A 15,550-nucleotide genomic window follows, 5' to 3' on the forward strand; every position below is an offset into this window, starting at 1 on the left:
CTTTTTATGTCTGTGAAATGGAGACTCAAAAACACAAGAAACAGTCTAATTGTCTCCGTTTTGACTGTGTTTACATCTCAAAGACGTGCCTGTTTCCCAAGATAAAAGCCCTGTTGCCCTTGACAGAGCGAATATCGTTACAGTTTCTTCTATACTGAACACAGAGGCAGGATCACACCAAGAGCAAACAACGTCTCTTTGTTCAGAGGATTGATTTTTTTTCTTGGTCACTGGATCTGGGAACACAGGGTCCCCTGGTTCCCACAGGTTCCTCTGGGGGCCATTTCGGAGCCTGGTCCTAAGTAAGCCACCCCCCACCCCACTGAAGGACCCCAACTTGTATTCTTGTTGAAACTGTCCCATAATCCGCGTGCTGGTGTCAGATGAGCATCATTTTGAAGATGCTGCCCGTAAGCAGAAAATAAAAGCATTCCGCCATCCAGGTGGATAAGGCTTAGGAGCTATAATGTGAGAGTCATTTCTCTGCGGAGGTAGAGGAGAGGAATGGGATTAACCGTTGAAGAGAGGCAGGTTGAAGTCTCTCCAGGGGTGACGGTATCTCCTGGCCAGGGGTGCGCTGTGCTCTGAAGAATTCACCCAAGTGGTCCCTGGGGTACCAGCTGCAGGGGTTAATCTCCAGGCCTGGCATCACCCTTTGGGTGCTCCATTCCTGCCCCCACCTCCTCCAGTAATCTCTAGTGACGGGACACCTGGTGGTCAGGGCACCTCAGTTCTAGCTCTGGTTCTGCAGGGTGACTCCCATCCCTGGGCCTCAGTTTCCTCATCCACAAGGCAAACGAAGACAGATGATGGGCATCTCCAGGTGGAGAGAATCATGGCACAAGAAACAGGGAAGAGGAATGAAGCAAGGGGCACGCTCATTATCAAACCAGAAAGGAGTCCTTAACAAAAGGAAGAGGGAAAAGCAACATTTTCCCTGGAGAAAACAACCATTTCTAAGCGGGTGACTCCCTGTCCGTCTTTGACTGCTCTCCAAGTTCAGCCAACGCCCAAGCTCCATCCGAGCAGGTGACCAAGAGTGACTTCCCACCCCGCCCCCAAGCTGAGGCGTTTGTCTCTTTTGTGGGGCATGAGTCTCCCAAGGTTCATCCTCTTCCCTCAGCAGGGCCTTGTCCTCTTACACCCACACCTGGGACGGCTCTGGGACAGGCATGTAAACGGCCACGCTGATCGGGTGGAGAGCAGGGGCTCGGACTCAACACTCGGTATTTATACCATGCAAACAAACACCCAGCCAGACAGCCCAGCAGCCCCCTGGAGACCGACAGGCTTCTAAATAACTCACAGAAACAGATTCCCACTACTCGGGGCGCCCCGTTGACCTTGGATGCAATTTGAAGACACAAATCAAAACCAAACGCTATTGTTGGATCTCAGTAGAGGCGCCTCCAACAGCCCCATCCACTCCAGACGGAGCCAGGAGCCAGGAGTCGCTGAACAACTGATTTGGATTCTCTGGCTTAAAAACCAAAGGCTTTGAGAGTCTAACAAGAGTATTAACCGCCTGGGACTCAAAAGGAGAAAGCTCTTCTCATACAAGTGTCCTTCCCTGGATGGAAACGCAGGGAGTCCGTGACTTTTCTGATCACTCCCAGGCAATGTTACTGAGTCAAAGTTCGTGCTGTTCACCACACAACAGGCCAATAAATCAGGAGATGAGGTGTTGGGGCGAGGAAAAATGACCTTATTGGGAAAGCCTGCAGACCGAGAAGATGGGAGACTGATGTCCTGGAGAACCGTCTTCCCCAGTCAGAACTCAGGCTCCTTTCATACTAAAAGGGGCGGGGGCGTGGTTGGTTGTTGCAAGCTTCTTGGTGTCGGAATCCTTTGTTCTGGCAGCTGCCCACATGGGGCAGGTCCTGCTGTCCCTGTAAACCTCCAACAAGATAAATGTTATTTTCTATTCTGCAACTTTTTATCTTTATATGAATGGGAAAGTGTTCTCCCCTTCCAGGTCAGAGCCTTGAGAATGGGCTCTCCTGTATATTTCAGGCTCTGGGCCACATTCTTTTACAAAAAGGTGCAAGCCAGCATGACTAAGCACTGGAAACAGCACAGGATTAGAGCCAAAGGAACATCTCCATCAGCTCATCTGGTGGCAGCTAGCAGCCCACTTACTATTTAGATTTAAGCTTGAGTCAGGTGGCAGTCTTAAGTGGCCCTTAACTTCAGGGGACACCTGTCAAGACCTTCCCCTCAGTTCGGACTAAGCCTCCTTGAAACAAGTGTTCCTCTTCTGGCCTTTCATTGGGCAGTCGGAGAGCCAAGGGGGCTCGCTGGCCGGTAAACCAGCCCCCAGCCCCGCCCGTGACAAGGATCAGGAGTCACAGGGGAGTGGGCTTCCTCTGCGTGGGCTCGCACAACTGTGTCCCTTTAAATACGTCATTGAACTGATGCTGAGAGCTGTGGGGGTTGAAAAACTATTGAAAACTGGTGCCTGGCCAGATTTCTCACATGGCAGTGGCGGAGAACACCCCACCCCAGAGGTGTCTCGGCCACGACAGCCCAAATCGGTCAGACTCGGGGAGGTCAGTTGTCATCCGCAGAGACCATCCCAGCAGGTCCGGGGGGACAGCCCTGTAGGAGAGCCGTCCGGGAAGCGCTGCGGGTGAGGGGGGGCTGCTCACGGAGAAAGGCCAGCCTTGGGGATTATGGGGCTTTTACCTTGGACTGCTGGCTCCTTTTAATAAGAGTTTAATAATTAATTTTACCGAATTTTAACCAAAGAGCATCTTGTGATTGATAATTAATGCAGAGTGGGATTTACCAGTCAAAAGGGTGTCAAGACCTCAAGAGAGCTCCTGGTTACTCCCTACTCCTCTCCAACCCCCAGGTACCCACAGACCTACTTTTCTGCCTCTCTGGTCTTGCCTATTCCAGACAGTTTGGATAAATGGAATCATAGACTCTGTGGCTTTCTGTTCTTGGTTTCTTAGAATAACGTGTTGAAGGTTGGTCCCTGTTGTGGAATGGATCAGAACTTCATTGCTTTTCATGGCTGAAAAGCTCTCAGCTTTTGATAAATGATTAAGAGCAGTCAGAGCAGAGTATCTCCTAGCTTGTTGTGGGCCGCCACTGATTTTGAGGACATCTCCATAGGTATGTGTGCTGTGGCCTCAGAGAGAGAAGGCTAGACCACGTGGCTCCTGTTAGGGGTGTGCGAAAGCGCCACGTAAAAGACAGACTTCTGCAAGGAAAGGAAGGGAGGAGGGGAGGCTTGAGAGCTTTTCACATCTTAGATTTGTTGATGGAAAAATGAAGAACATAAAATTTCCCTACAGGGCCGTCCGGCTGTCTTTTGATTTTATTTTTTATTTCTTGAAGAAAGGGACCCAAAGAGCTCACAGTAACTGCTGGAGTCCTGCTGACCACTGAGCCATCCCGGTTCATCCAGATGCCTTTTCTTTAGAAGCAGGAAGTATTGGGCTGGGAAACCCTGCTTGTTGAGTCCAGTAACCTTGGCTTTGTCTTAGGAGATACCAGCTTGCTACTGCTGATCTATCCAATGCTTAGGGAACAATGTGAAAAAAATTTTTTTAAGGAGCATGATTCAGAGGGGAAACCCAGGGGCTGAACTGATCTGCCTGAAGTGTCAGCATGCTTACCACTGAACCCGAGCACAGCCAGAAAGGCGCAGAGTCCTACAGCTCTGACTGCCTGTGCCCCGGGGCTCGGTGGCTGTGCCTGCAGATGGGGCTGGGGTCTGCCTGCCCCGGTCATGCCTATCAAAGAGCCGTAAGCTAATTGAGGCAGTTTGTAGGCAGAATGGGTGGTGAGCCGTCACTCCAGGTCTGGACTAGGATTCCAGCTTGAGCCTACGAGCGCCTGGAGATCAGAACCACCCCCACGCGCTTTGGAACAGAGTTAAATTCAGACAGAGCCACCAAGAGGAGGAAGGGCCGTGGTTTCTGGGTTGCAGCTCTTGGGCTGGCCCTCACTGCCACTTCCCCATTGCCACATGCTGTGTGCTTTCGAAGTGGGGTAACAAGATGTGTCAGTTCAAAGGCTGGTGGTTCCTTACAGCATGGAAGTTATCTGAATTTTGAGCAGATATGAGTGCAAATACGAACTCTCGCCATTTATTATATCTGTGACTTTGCCAAAGGGACTTAACTTCTGTGAACTTTGGTTGCCAAATTACCTACCTCATAGAGCGCTTCATTCATTCACTTAGTCATTCAGCAAACAGTGACCTGATATGCCCCAGGCATTGTGCTAGGTGCCAAGAAAATACCTTCAACAAGCTTACAGTCTGGTAGAGATGTTTGAGTTAAAAAAGACATTTGCTGCACAGGATGAAACGTGCTTTGGCCGAGGGACATACATGAGTATCTGGGAGAAGTAGCCCAGATTAGGGCTGAGAAGCGTGGGGCCCTGGGAACAGCCCTGGTAAAGAGAAAGCAGCTTAGGGCAGCGTGCTGAGAAGTATCCATTTCTCCCCTGCTCTCACCCCTCCTCCTCCACAGTCACAGGTTCCAGATTGACCTGTCCGCTGCAAAATTCCTCTAGGGAAGAGGGCACCGGGGCAGAGCTTTAAATAGGGGCAGCCCTCCTGGAAAGACAGACATTTGAGAACTGAAGTTCTCGCCTCTAGAAAACATCCCTTACTCTCTCTTTTTCCTGGGAAGGCAAAATCATGCCGCTCTAGTAAGAGGGACTGGAGAGAGAGATCACCAGCCTCATCAGGGCGCAGCTGCAGAGATGCCTCCCAGCCTCTGCCGGTTGCAGCCACCATCACAGAGCAGCCGGCACGACCGCCAGTGCTCCTGGCAGCAACCTGGCTTGCAAAGCAAGCCGCCAAGCCCTGGCCCCCTCCCTGCCGGGCCCCCGCTCTCCTGGAGACACTTTCCAACCAGGAGAGCCTGGCACTCATGCCTGAAGTCAGCAGCCAGAGTCTGCCCGGCTCCTGGTACCCGGAGGAACCAAGGTTGGCAAGGCCGCACCCTCCCCTAGAAGGACAGGCCAACTCTTGAAGCACTAAAGATGGTTAAAGATGCTCTGAAGTCATCATTCCCATTTCCTGTTTTGTTGTTGTTGACTTGATTAAGCAGGGTTTGTTATGAGTGTTTACCTTTCCATGTAGAGCTGCTCGCCAGCCCATTCTTGTCCTTTCTGCCGCATCTCCCATGGAGTCAGGTGGCCTCCATCAGGGAAATCAAGGGTCTTCCTGTGATGCGGCCCCGCTGGGCAGGGCTACCAGGCCTAAGAGGACTGCCAACTGCCAACAACCCTACCCCCTACAGGAAAAATAGAAAAATACAGGTTTTCCCAAAGTCCGTCCTCAAAAGCAGTCAAAACAAAAATTCTTACAGCAGCCCAAAAAGAGATCTTTGCCATTGCAAGTGGAGTGGTCCATCTTAGTTCCCCTCGCACCCCCAGACGGGCCAAGTACTTCTCACTCATTCCGTCTTGGGAGCATCCCATTAACAGAAGTCGTGGCAGGTGTGATTACCCTCGACGTCTTTTTTAGAGGAAAGCCTGGAGCCCAGAGAGGTTAAGCCACCCAGAACAGGGCTGCCGTGTTCATTGCTGAAAAAACCAAGGCTGGACTCAGAGATGGAGAATCACTGACCAGCTTCTCCCTTGGGGCACGAACCCACATCCCTCCCCTAGGGGCACACTCTGAGGAGGGAAGAAATGCCATCAGGACACCAGGGATAAGAAAGGAGAAACATTTTCAGCTTCTCTTGAAAATTTTTACATTTGCCAAAGCTTTATGGTAAGGTCTTTGTGCAAGAAAAGCCAAAATACGCACAAGAAGATAATATATAGAAAGAGACCCCCTAGAGAGAAAAAGGAAAGGAAATTGAGTCCAATGGGGACAAATAAAATGGCCTGTCTCTCTGCAGGCCTGTTAAGTATCTGCTGACCTTTCTCTTGCTCTCTCCCCCTAGTAATGACTCTGAAGCCAAAGGAAGCTGAAAGGGTTTTGATGGGTTAAAAAGCGGCGTTCCATTAAAGGGTCAAGGCCTGGCGCTTTGGGCACCTGTCACTGAATTAACCAAATCCATCGCAGGCCCCTGTAGACTGACACTGAGGAGCTGGCGATCGGCGAAGGAGCATCTTGAGTTTGTTAGGACCAGCAGTGCCGAAAAACGTGCTAGTGTTTTCTTTGCTGGGCGTGTGGCCCTCTCAGCAGAGCGCGGGGGTCAGGGAGCCGCCCTCCAGCGCAGGTCCCGAGGACAACCTCAGGTCCGCATCGTGAGCACTTATTCATGAGCACAGTCTTGGAGGCCCTGATCTGGATCCCGGGGTAGCCCACCCCACAGACCACTGAGCTGTGTCGTCGCAGGATCCTTTCCTCTCAGGGTGAGTGTTGTGAGACTGGAAGTCTTAACAGAAAAATGGTCAAAACTGACTGTGGAACAGAATGGCTGTGGACCCAGAAATTGACTGGATCAGAACTGGAGGCAAAGAACCCGCAGAGAATACATCAAACTCCCAGCTCAAGTGGAATGAACTTCAACCTGGGTTAGGCTTGTATGTACATTGTGAAAAATCCAGTTAACAGAGAACATTTTTTAAATGCCTACGGCCCCATATTAGCCATCTTTAAACAAAAAAAATTTCCCAGACCTGTCCTTTGGGCTGATAGGTGTTCAAGGTAATCAGAACTGTATTTTTTAGATAAAGAGCAGCACTGGCACGTGGATGATGGGGGAAGGACGCGGTGGCTGGTATTTGAGCTCTGACGGCGCGCTGGGCTCCACATTAAGCCCTCCGTGTGTCTTACTCATCGACGCAGCAGCCCTGAGAAGATAAACCTGGTGTTGCTGGTGGTCGTTCTTCAAAGGTGAGAAAACAAAGACACAAAGAAATCACATTGCCAAGAATACACAGCTAGTCGGGGGTAGACAGCGTGGCTTTGAAAACCAGGCTTTTAATCATTAGTACAGGCAGCTGTCTGTGTCTGCGGATTCCATATCTGTGGATTCCACCAACTGCAGATCGAAAATGCTCAAATAATTTTTAAATTCCAGAAAGTTCCAAAAAGCAAACCTTGAATTTCCTATTTATATGGCATTTACAGGATGTTAGGTGTTACAATTAGTCTAGAGATGGTTTAAAGTGTATGGGAGGATGTGTCGAGGTAGATGCAATTACTACAACATTTTGTATAGGGGACTCGAGCAGCCTCAGATTTTAGTATCCGAGGAAGGTCCTGGAACCCGTCCCCCAAGGATACCAAGGGACAACTGTATTCTGTAGTGTCTCCCATAAATAGGGAATGTTTAAAACAAGCCACTTTATTTTTCAGTTCCAAAGAGTAGCAGTGTGACATTCCAAGGATTTACAATGCTGACCTTCAACCCATGCAGAGGATGCAAGAATGCCCACCCACACACGCCCCTCCTTCAGCAGAAAAGAAAGCAGAGATGAAGACAGATTTACAAAGTCAGGATTATCACTGAGGCCTCCTGACTTCCCAGAGTTTCTCGTCCCTCAAAATGGGGAACCAAAACCAAGGAGAATCAGCGATGGTCATGAATATTGATTCTTCGAGACGGAAGCACAAGACTTGTCTTAATCAGCTGGAGTGGTTTCTCCGTAGAGTTTGAAAAGCCTGATACAGAAACTATAGATGATTTTAAAATCCATCATGAAATTCATTCTTACGTCATGAGAACAGTCTTACTTTGTGCGCGTCACATCTCCACAGCTAGACGCCCCTTACAGATACAAACATGTTGAGCATTATGTCCTCTCTGTCTTATTAGCATAAGTTTGTGCCAAGTAGACACCATGACTTGAATGTGTGGAAAAGAAGTGGGGATCAGAAATTGTCTAAACCCTCAGGACCTTGCTTCTCTCTTCTTTAAGGATAAAGTGAAATGTATTGAATGCCTGTGCAACTGATATAAAAGCTCCTGACCTGTGTTAACCCCCTAAAAACATACAGCTGCTTCCGTTGCTCCTTGGAGTGAGTTCCATCCCTGACAGCAGAATCTTACCAGGCCGCCTGATCAAATTCTCTGAGCACGCAGGCTTGGGGTTTTCTCCCATTGGTGTGCTCCCATTTTAATTAAAGGCCACCTAGCTGGGGTTGAGCCTCTCCTGTGGTCCTGTAGCCCTCGGGGGGTGTGGCAGCTCATTTTTATTTGCTGAAGGTATGAATGCACCGAGATGTGAGTGAGTGACTGCCCTACTTGCCGAGTGATCAGAGCAGAAGTGAAAGCAGGAAGTAAGTGGGTTTTTTAGTTTGTATGTTTCATCCGGAGCTCGGAGGTTATTCCTGGCCGTGAGTCTGATGCTTCTTACAAGAGAACTCCTTGCTGGTGTTTGAAAGGCAAGCAGCACCACTGAGGTGGCCAAGAGCCCTTGGAGAAACGATCACTTACTTAACCATCAGCTTGAAACAACTTTGTCCTCGCTTGTGGCCAGGTCCTCCTGCTGTGTTAGAAAGAGCCCAGGACAGAAGTCACAGGAGTAACCCTGGCATCAGTTACTTATTTAACCTGTGGCAGTCCCTTAACCCCTCTCTGCTGGGCTTGCTTTAGCTGTGGGAGGAGGAGGCTGGCCAGACGGCCCCCGGGATTCAGCATAATGGACCCTCTAGGAGTAGCAGGAAGTTACTCAGAGAGAGGTCATGAAGAGGCTTGGTGACTCAGCCTCAGGACAGAAGGAAGACAAGGCTCCCCAAAGTCCTGGTGAAGAATCAGACACTAGAGTCAGCTTCCTCTCCAGCCTCTATTTCCGCCTCTTTCTGAGGGCCCCCCCATGTGCTGGTCCTAGCGCTGGTAAACACTGGCTGGGGAGGAAGTCTCATGGAGCCAGGGCCCCTCGCCTGTCCCTGCCATGCCTTCACCCACTCGGAAGGAGCAGGACACTAGCCCTTCTCGGCCCTGGCCTCCCGCGTACACAGGATGTGGGAATCCTGCAGACCAGCTAATAGGATCCAGTAACCAGGGCCCGCTCGTTAAGTGTTTTTAGTGTTCCCTGCTGCACTCGGGGCTCAAAGGCTGTACTTACTGGCCACTCTCGTCTGCTTTCCATGGATAAACATTTCCCATCGCCTCTTTTATACATGATGACATTGGGGCCCAGAAAGGGGAAGTGGAGGACCCATGATCACGTGGGAATCACACACCTGGGTCAGAAGCCATGAGTCTACATCCAGGACCAGCCATGGTCCCAACCGTGGCTACCAGCCCAGTCGCGATGAAACCACTTCTGGTCAGTTGTTCTGTCTTTGTTTTCAGGGCAAGGCCAATTTACTAAGGCTGTTCTTGTTTTTTCTTTCCGTTGACGTATAATCAGTTTGCAGTGTTGTGTCAGTTTCTAGTGTACAGTGTAATGTTTCAGTCATCCACATACATAGATAAACTCCTTGTCATATTCTTTGTCATTACAGGTCACTACGAGATATTGAATACAGTTCCCTGTGCTATACAGTAGAAACTTGTTGTTTATCACTAAGGCTGTTTGTTCTTAATCATGATTCTTGTTGTTTGTTAGTCTTTGATGGAAAGCTACTGATACCAGGGCACCTCTGGGTGGAAAACCAGAAGAATCCAGACAAGAAGAGAAGGGAGGGGAGGGCGCAGCCCAGTGGTACAGCGGGTGCTTAGCACACAGGAGGTCCTGGGTTCAGTGCCCAGTACCTCCATTAAAAAAGTAAAAATAAATATGAACAAATGAATAAGTAAACCTAATTAGCCCCCGGTTTTTAAAAAAATTTATTTTAATTTTTAAAAAATTAGAGAAAGAAGTAACCCTCATCGTTTACAGCCTCGAGAGGAAAGAAAAGGCCCTGAATAGGACGGAAAAGATGTGGCTGGTCCTTCCTACTTAGAGTCACATTGTTGCTCGTTTGTAAGCATCGTTCCCCTCGTAAAGTTAACCATCCATTAGTGAGTAAGAGCTGCTCCCACTAATTGGTGGCCCCACGTGGAAAGGAACATAGTCAGAGGGTAGAGAAACGGGCCAGGTGCCCAGACGCCCACTTCTGGTTCCATCTCTGCCTTGCTGGGTGGCCGTAGGCACTTTCCCCTAATTTCTCTGAGCCTCGTTTTCCCCAGGAAGAAAGGTTCCCACTTGCTCTTCCTGGGGGGGGGGGTGCTAAAAGATCAAAGAAGGAAATGCCTGCTTTTTAAAGATGCCCAGATGAAGTGCATTAGAAAGGCCTTTTTAATAGGTATTAATTAATAAAGCCTTTGATTACTGATGGACCCATGTGTTTGAGCTCTGAGTTAGCCCCTTGGGCTGGCCTTAGGAATTAGGCAGAATCCTGAGGGTCTCGCCCAGTCACAGCCATCGTGTGCCTGTGAGTCTTTCTGTGGAGTCACAGAGCACGTTGGCATCCTTACCTGGTGGCTGGGTTATGGTGGCTGCACCGAACCAGGGAGGCTCCCCCGAAGTGACTGAGAGGATCAGGGGTTGCCCCCAAACCAGCACATCAGAGCCCAGTGTGCCCTGTTCACAAAGAGGAGGCCAGAGCAAGCCAGAGGTGGACAGGCTAACTTACTTAGAGATTTCCGGGCCACAAATGATCAACTTTTATTCTCTTAAACCCCAATGAGAGGGCTTGAGTTTAAAAAAAAAAGATTAAGAAAAGAATTGTTTTCGTTGTTTTGGAGTTAATCTCTTTTATTTGCCAGGATTTGGGAGAATTAAGAACACCTAGGAATCACACTAAGATCTGAGTTCATTGAGCACTTACTTTATACTGATACCTTGCCAAGGATCTGTTGCTTCTGCCTTAGAGGAGCCTTACTGCCATTTTACAGAAGGGAAAACTGAGGCTAAAAGGAATGCTGTCACTTGCTAAGGCCAAACAGTTTGGATGCAGGGGAGTCAGGATTCAGGCAGTGTGCCGGGCCACTTTGTTCTATGTGCTACCTCCACCTGAGGTCAGTGGCAGGGATCTGTTAGCTCTGGTGCTTTTGTGTCTGTAGTGAAGTTCAGGTGGGTGGTCTGTAAATACCTACCAGTGGGGGGTCAGAGAGGAACTTTGCACCTTTCATCGAGGGGCTTAGCATAGCAGAGCATCAAATAGGAGCGTGAGACTCAGACCTGTGACTTGAGCAACAGACTCCGCGGAGGCATTTCATCTGTGATCTGACACAAGGCTCTCTGAGCATGTAGGACCTGCTTTCCTTGGAACTGAGCTGAAAGGAGCAAAAGAAATCCAGTTTTCCTTGGGCTTCAGAGCAAAACATACTCTGAGCCGTACACAGAAGAGGAAGCACAGGAATAAGGGGGAATTGAGGTCCTTCCCCACCCCCAAGGCAGACAGGACAAGCGTAGATTCTGCACAGCAGGTTGTGAAAAGAAGGCAGCCCAGTCTGACAAAGGGGTGGAGTCCTTTGGCCCGGCCCTGAGGTTGGTGGGACACAGAAATTGCCGTCTTATCTTTAAGGAGAAATGTGAGCAGATCAGAGGGGCCAGGGCCCCAGATGAGAGGCCTCTAGGTCTGAGGTGAGACTGTAAAAGCATATGCCTGAACACAGTGGGCGGAGAAAGGGAGGACCCTGGGGAGGAATTGGCCACACCCAGGATGAATGTCTGTTCGACCCGTCTTTGGGCTAAATAAACTTAAAATTCTAGGTCTATAGGAGAGGCTGCAGTATGCATCAAACATAACCGTAAATGTGTATAACTTGAATCTCTTTTGATGTTTCCTAGAGAGTTGAAGTAACTTTCTTTTACTTCCGATGAACTCACCCCATCCCAGAGCCAGGCTGCAGCCCTACTCCCTCCAGCTTCTTAGTGAACAGGCTCACTGACCAAGGAGGAATGTTCCCCAGGGCCGGAGGGGGCCAGGCGGGCAGTGCCAGCATCTCTCTTTGCTCCCACTGTTCAGAACTGCCTTAATTTCCCTGTCCCCCTTGCCAAGGGCAGCCTGCCCCTGGCTGCAGCATCCTGGCCCCGGGACTCCTGATTTTCTTTGCGCAGCAGAGAGAAGCAGGGACTTGACAGGCTCATAGTGTTATCTTGAGTTGCCTGCCCCCACGTAGGGTCCTGGCAGCCCCCGCCCTTCTCGAGCCATCCCGGATCACCAGGGCGAGTCCGGGCTCTTACACATTAGTGGGCAGGAAGTGGAGTCCCGATGGGAGGCTGGGAATTTGACCGCCTTTCCAGTTCAGCAGTGGAGGGAGGACGCTCTGCTCAGTACTGCAGGCAGAAGGCTGCTGCTCCCTTCTGAGAGCCCGCCCTCCTCTGCTGCTCCCCTCCCTCCCCTCCTCCCCCCTTCTCCTTGGAGGGAAAAGTCTGCAGAGCTGGGAACTGTCTCAGAGAATTCAACAAAGGCCGGGCAGAGCGGGGAACTACTTGAAAAGAACTTGTTTTGTTCCCGGTGAGAAGCCTGCAGGAAAATCCACACCCACGTTGCCGGGGTTTTGAACTGGAGAGCAGGCGTGTGTGTGTGTGTGTGTGTGTGTGTGTGTGTGTTTGTGTGTCTCAAGCAAGAGACAGAGGAGGTAGAAACAACCGTACAGGCTCAGCTTTGATAAGGAAATTGCCAGCTGTAAATTCAGCCGCAGGGAGAGGACGCCGGCCGTGACCCACCCGCTGCTGAACTTCAACTGCATTGTTTTCTGTCCAGATATTCCAGTGGAGACAGTTGGAAAACCTGTATTTCAGAGAGAAGAAGTTTTCTGTGGAAGTTCACGACCCACGCAGGTAAGCTCGAAAAGTCTTTTTCCCCTGGGAGTGCGTGGCCAGCTGGCATATGATTCGTGTGACTGTTTTTTGTGCTGTCACTGTTCGTGTTAATTTGGGGTGGGGGAGAGAGGGCGGTTGATGGGGAGAATAGAGTTCCAGTCGGACGGAGGAGCTTTGCTTCGTTCTGCGTGTTGGTAAATGAGCTCATGTGTCCGTGAAGTTAACGTTGCCTTGGTCGTTTCATCGGCTGCACGTGCTCCTTGCCTGCAAGCCTGGGGGTCTTAGGAAAGACATGTAGCACTTTGGAGCGATCACCCACTTAAACTGGGCGGTGGTCTGAGTCCTTTTAGGAAGTTTTTGCCAGAGAAGAGTCTGAAGGGTAGCTTGTCAGAGCCTCAGAGAATGTTTCAGGTGGGACGGTCGGTACCAGAAAGAATCTACAGCTGAAACAGTTATGCTAAACTGTTTCGTTCCGGGAGCTGTAATTTTAGGGTGTTCGCTGCTCGCTGTGGGTGAATGTGAAAGAAATACTAGTCTTTTTCTCTCCGTCTCACACTGTATCCCAGAAAGTCAAAATCAGTGCTCTCCCGAGTCCCAGGTGCCAAACAATAGGGTCCGGTTTTGGCATGCAGCAAGCGTTGTATGGAAGGTTCTCGGGGCAGCGTGTACCATGGCCTTTCCTCTCTTTGTCTGCTAGTCCTGGAGTTGTAGGCAGCCCAGAAACAGCAGCAGAAGTCCCCAAAACAGGCCTGGCACTTAAGGATAAGTCAGTTCCAGTAAGTCAAGCCGACTTAGAGCAAGAAGGGAGCCCTGGGAAAACAGTGAAGAGATTGGCTCTGTAATGGGGTGTTAGGTGCGGTCGATGCCCGAGTCCTGGCTTGGGAAAGAGGACTTGCTGGCACCAGCTCCCCACACACATGGCTTCTGGGCACTCAAAACAAGCCGCGATACCTCCCAGAAAGCTCTCAGCGTGAGAATGAGATTGGCCCCATCAGAGGGCGAGGCTTGTGGGGAGGTCTCTGTTCCTGCAGCCAGCGATAACCCAGGAGGACTGATGTGGCGTTGACTGGTCGTGTAATCTGCGTGAGACAGCACTGCTGTGTCGGGGGACAGCTCCCACGACGCCCCACGGTTACTACATAACGAGCAAGTGGAGAACATCTCAGAGATTCCATGTCTCCACAGTGAGGTGACAACGGGACCATTAGCAGAAAGACAACCTGTGCAGTGTTTTTCAGGGTCCTGTGAGGAAAGGTCTCATGGGCCAGAGACCCTGGCTCTGCAGAGCAGGAATCCACTGGTGCAGGCCAGGCTGGGGGGAGAGAGAGATGCAGAACGTCCCCAAGTGCATGTTGCCACAAGGGGTCAGATGCAGAAAGGGGATGACCGGCAAAAGAAAGACTGGAGATTGGATGATCTCAGGGACTGAGCTAAGGACTAGTCAGACTCTCCAAGCCTGTGCTCTGCTGGGAATTCTGCTAATGCAGAGGTACCTTGGACACATCCTTGAGAGAGAGAGAGAGGGAGTTTGTGTTGTCTCTGAGTCTTATCCATGATGCTGAATTCCCTTCCCTTTCCCAAGGCCCGGGGATATAGCGAAGAGCCCAAACCTCACACGTTCCTGTTGCGTGGGCTCCTAGCCTATTAAATGAAAGAGATCCGTCTCACATTTGTTGAATAGCTTCCACGTTCGGGCACTGTTACCGTTACTGAAGGCAAGTTTATGTGCCCATCGCACCAGGAGGCCAAACTGAAACATCGAGGTTTGGAGCAGAGAAAGGCTTACTGCAGGACTAAGCAAGGAGGACAGGGTGGCTCGTGCCCAAGAAACTCCCCAAAGGGTCTCAGCAAAGCATATTTGAAGGCCAGGTGGGGTCGGAGGGTGTCGCAGGGTGCGTGATCAGCTCGTGCACAGTTCTCTGATTGGTTGATGTCAAGGGAACAGGGTGGTCAACCCTGTCAACCCCCAGGCGCCAGAAGGTCTGTGGGGCAGGTGCTTTCGATCATCACATAGTTAATTTCTTCCCTTTGGTGGTAGTTTTTAAGCATCTGAAAAACTCAGGAAATATGCATGAGATACTGTTATGTGGGTCCTTCAGAGAGGAGCTACCGCAGAGGCTCTGGGGGAGGGTCTGATCCTGGAAGCCCCACAGGGTCCTGCTCGGTCACATTATGCGTCCTGGGGTAACGAAAAACGCCTGAGACAGGGTCCGCTGCCCTAGTAGAACTTCTAGCACAGATGGGGAGACAGAAGAAGGAACTTGATATTTATTAAGTGTTTACCATTGGCAGCCACTGTTATCAATACCTGGACAGTTATCTCCTTGGGTCCTCACTGTGACCCCAGGCAACAGGTACCAGCATCCTGTTCTACTTGGGAAACAGGCTCAGAAGAAACAAAGTAACCTGCTCCCAGTTACAAAAAGCTAGTTGAGGGGTGCAGGCAGGATTTGAACCCAGGGAGTTCCGGCTCGAAAGCTCGCATGCCTTACCACCATGCTCTGCACGGGCAGCAGGTACCAAGTGCCAAATGGCACAGCCTATACATGCTGCAGGTGGCCAGAAGCCAGGCTGGTGAGAAGAGGCTTCCAAGAAGGGGAGATCTGAGCTGTGGATGTAAAGCTCATGGTGGGCTCTCAGGGGGTTGAAGATGCTGGTAGGAGGGAGATTTCTGTAGAAGGGAACGGAGGGGCCCAGGGCCACCCGGGCACAGAGGGTAAGCACGTACCCTCATCCGCTCCAGGAGAGTGGCCTGTCCACCCAGAGGCCTGCAGGGAGGGGAGAGGGGAGGCACGGAGAGGCCAGGGATGTGGCTTCCTTGATGTCAGGGGTGGCAACCCAAGGTGACTGGTCTTTTCCAGACGCACACCGCAGCAGGCAAAGGGAAGTGTCTCAGGTTAGCAACTTGGGTGAGCGACAGAGCCAA

At 50.6% G+C, this 15,550-nt stretch overlaps 1 protein-coding gene across 10 annotated transcripts in view; it reads left to right on the forward strand.

Annotated features, from left to right (window-relative positions):
- FRMD4A (FERM domain containing 4A) overlaps positions 1-15,550 on the forward strand; it is a 441,493-nt gene that overhangs the window by 372,835 nt on the left and 53,108 nt on the right. For 9 of the 10 annotated variants that reach the window (XM_072955338.1, XM_072955337.1, XM_072955343.1 and 6 more), the window contains exon 12: positions 12,566-12,642. In XM_072955338.1, the coding sequence (XP_072811439.1) occupies positions 12,566-12,642 (77 nt within the window). Of the gene's footprint in view, positions 1-12,087; positions 12,317-12,565; positions 12,643-15,550 lie in introns of those variants that run through there. The other variant, XM_072955341.1, reaches the window with a different exon arrangement.

This window comes from Vicugna pacos, chromosome 35, assembly GCF_048564905.1.
Source record: "Vicugna pacos chromosome 35, VicPac4, whole genome shotgun sequence".
Taxonomy (NCBI): domain Eukaryota; kingdom Metazoa; phylum Chordata; class Mammalia; order Artiodactyla; family Camelidae; genus Vicugna; species Vicugna pacos.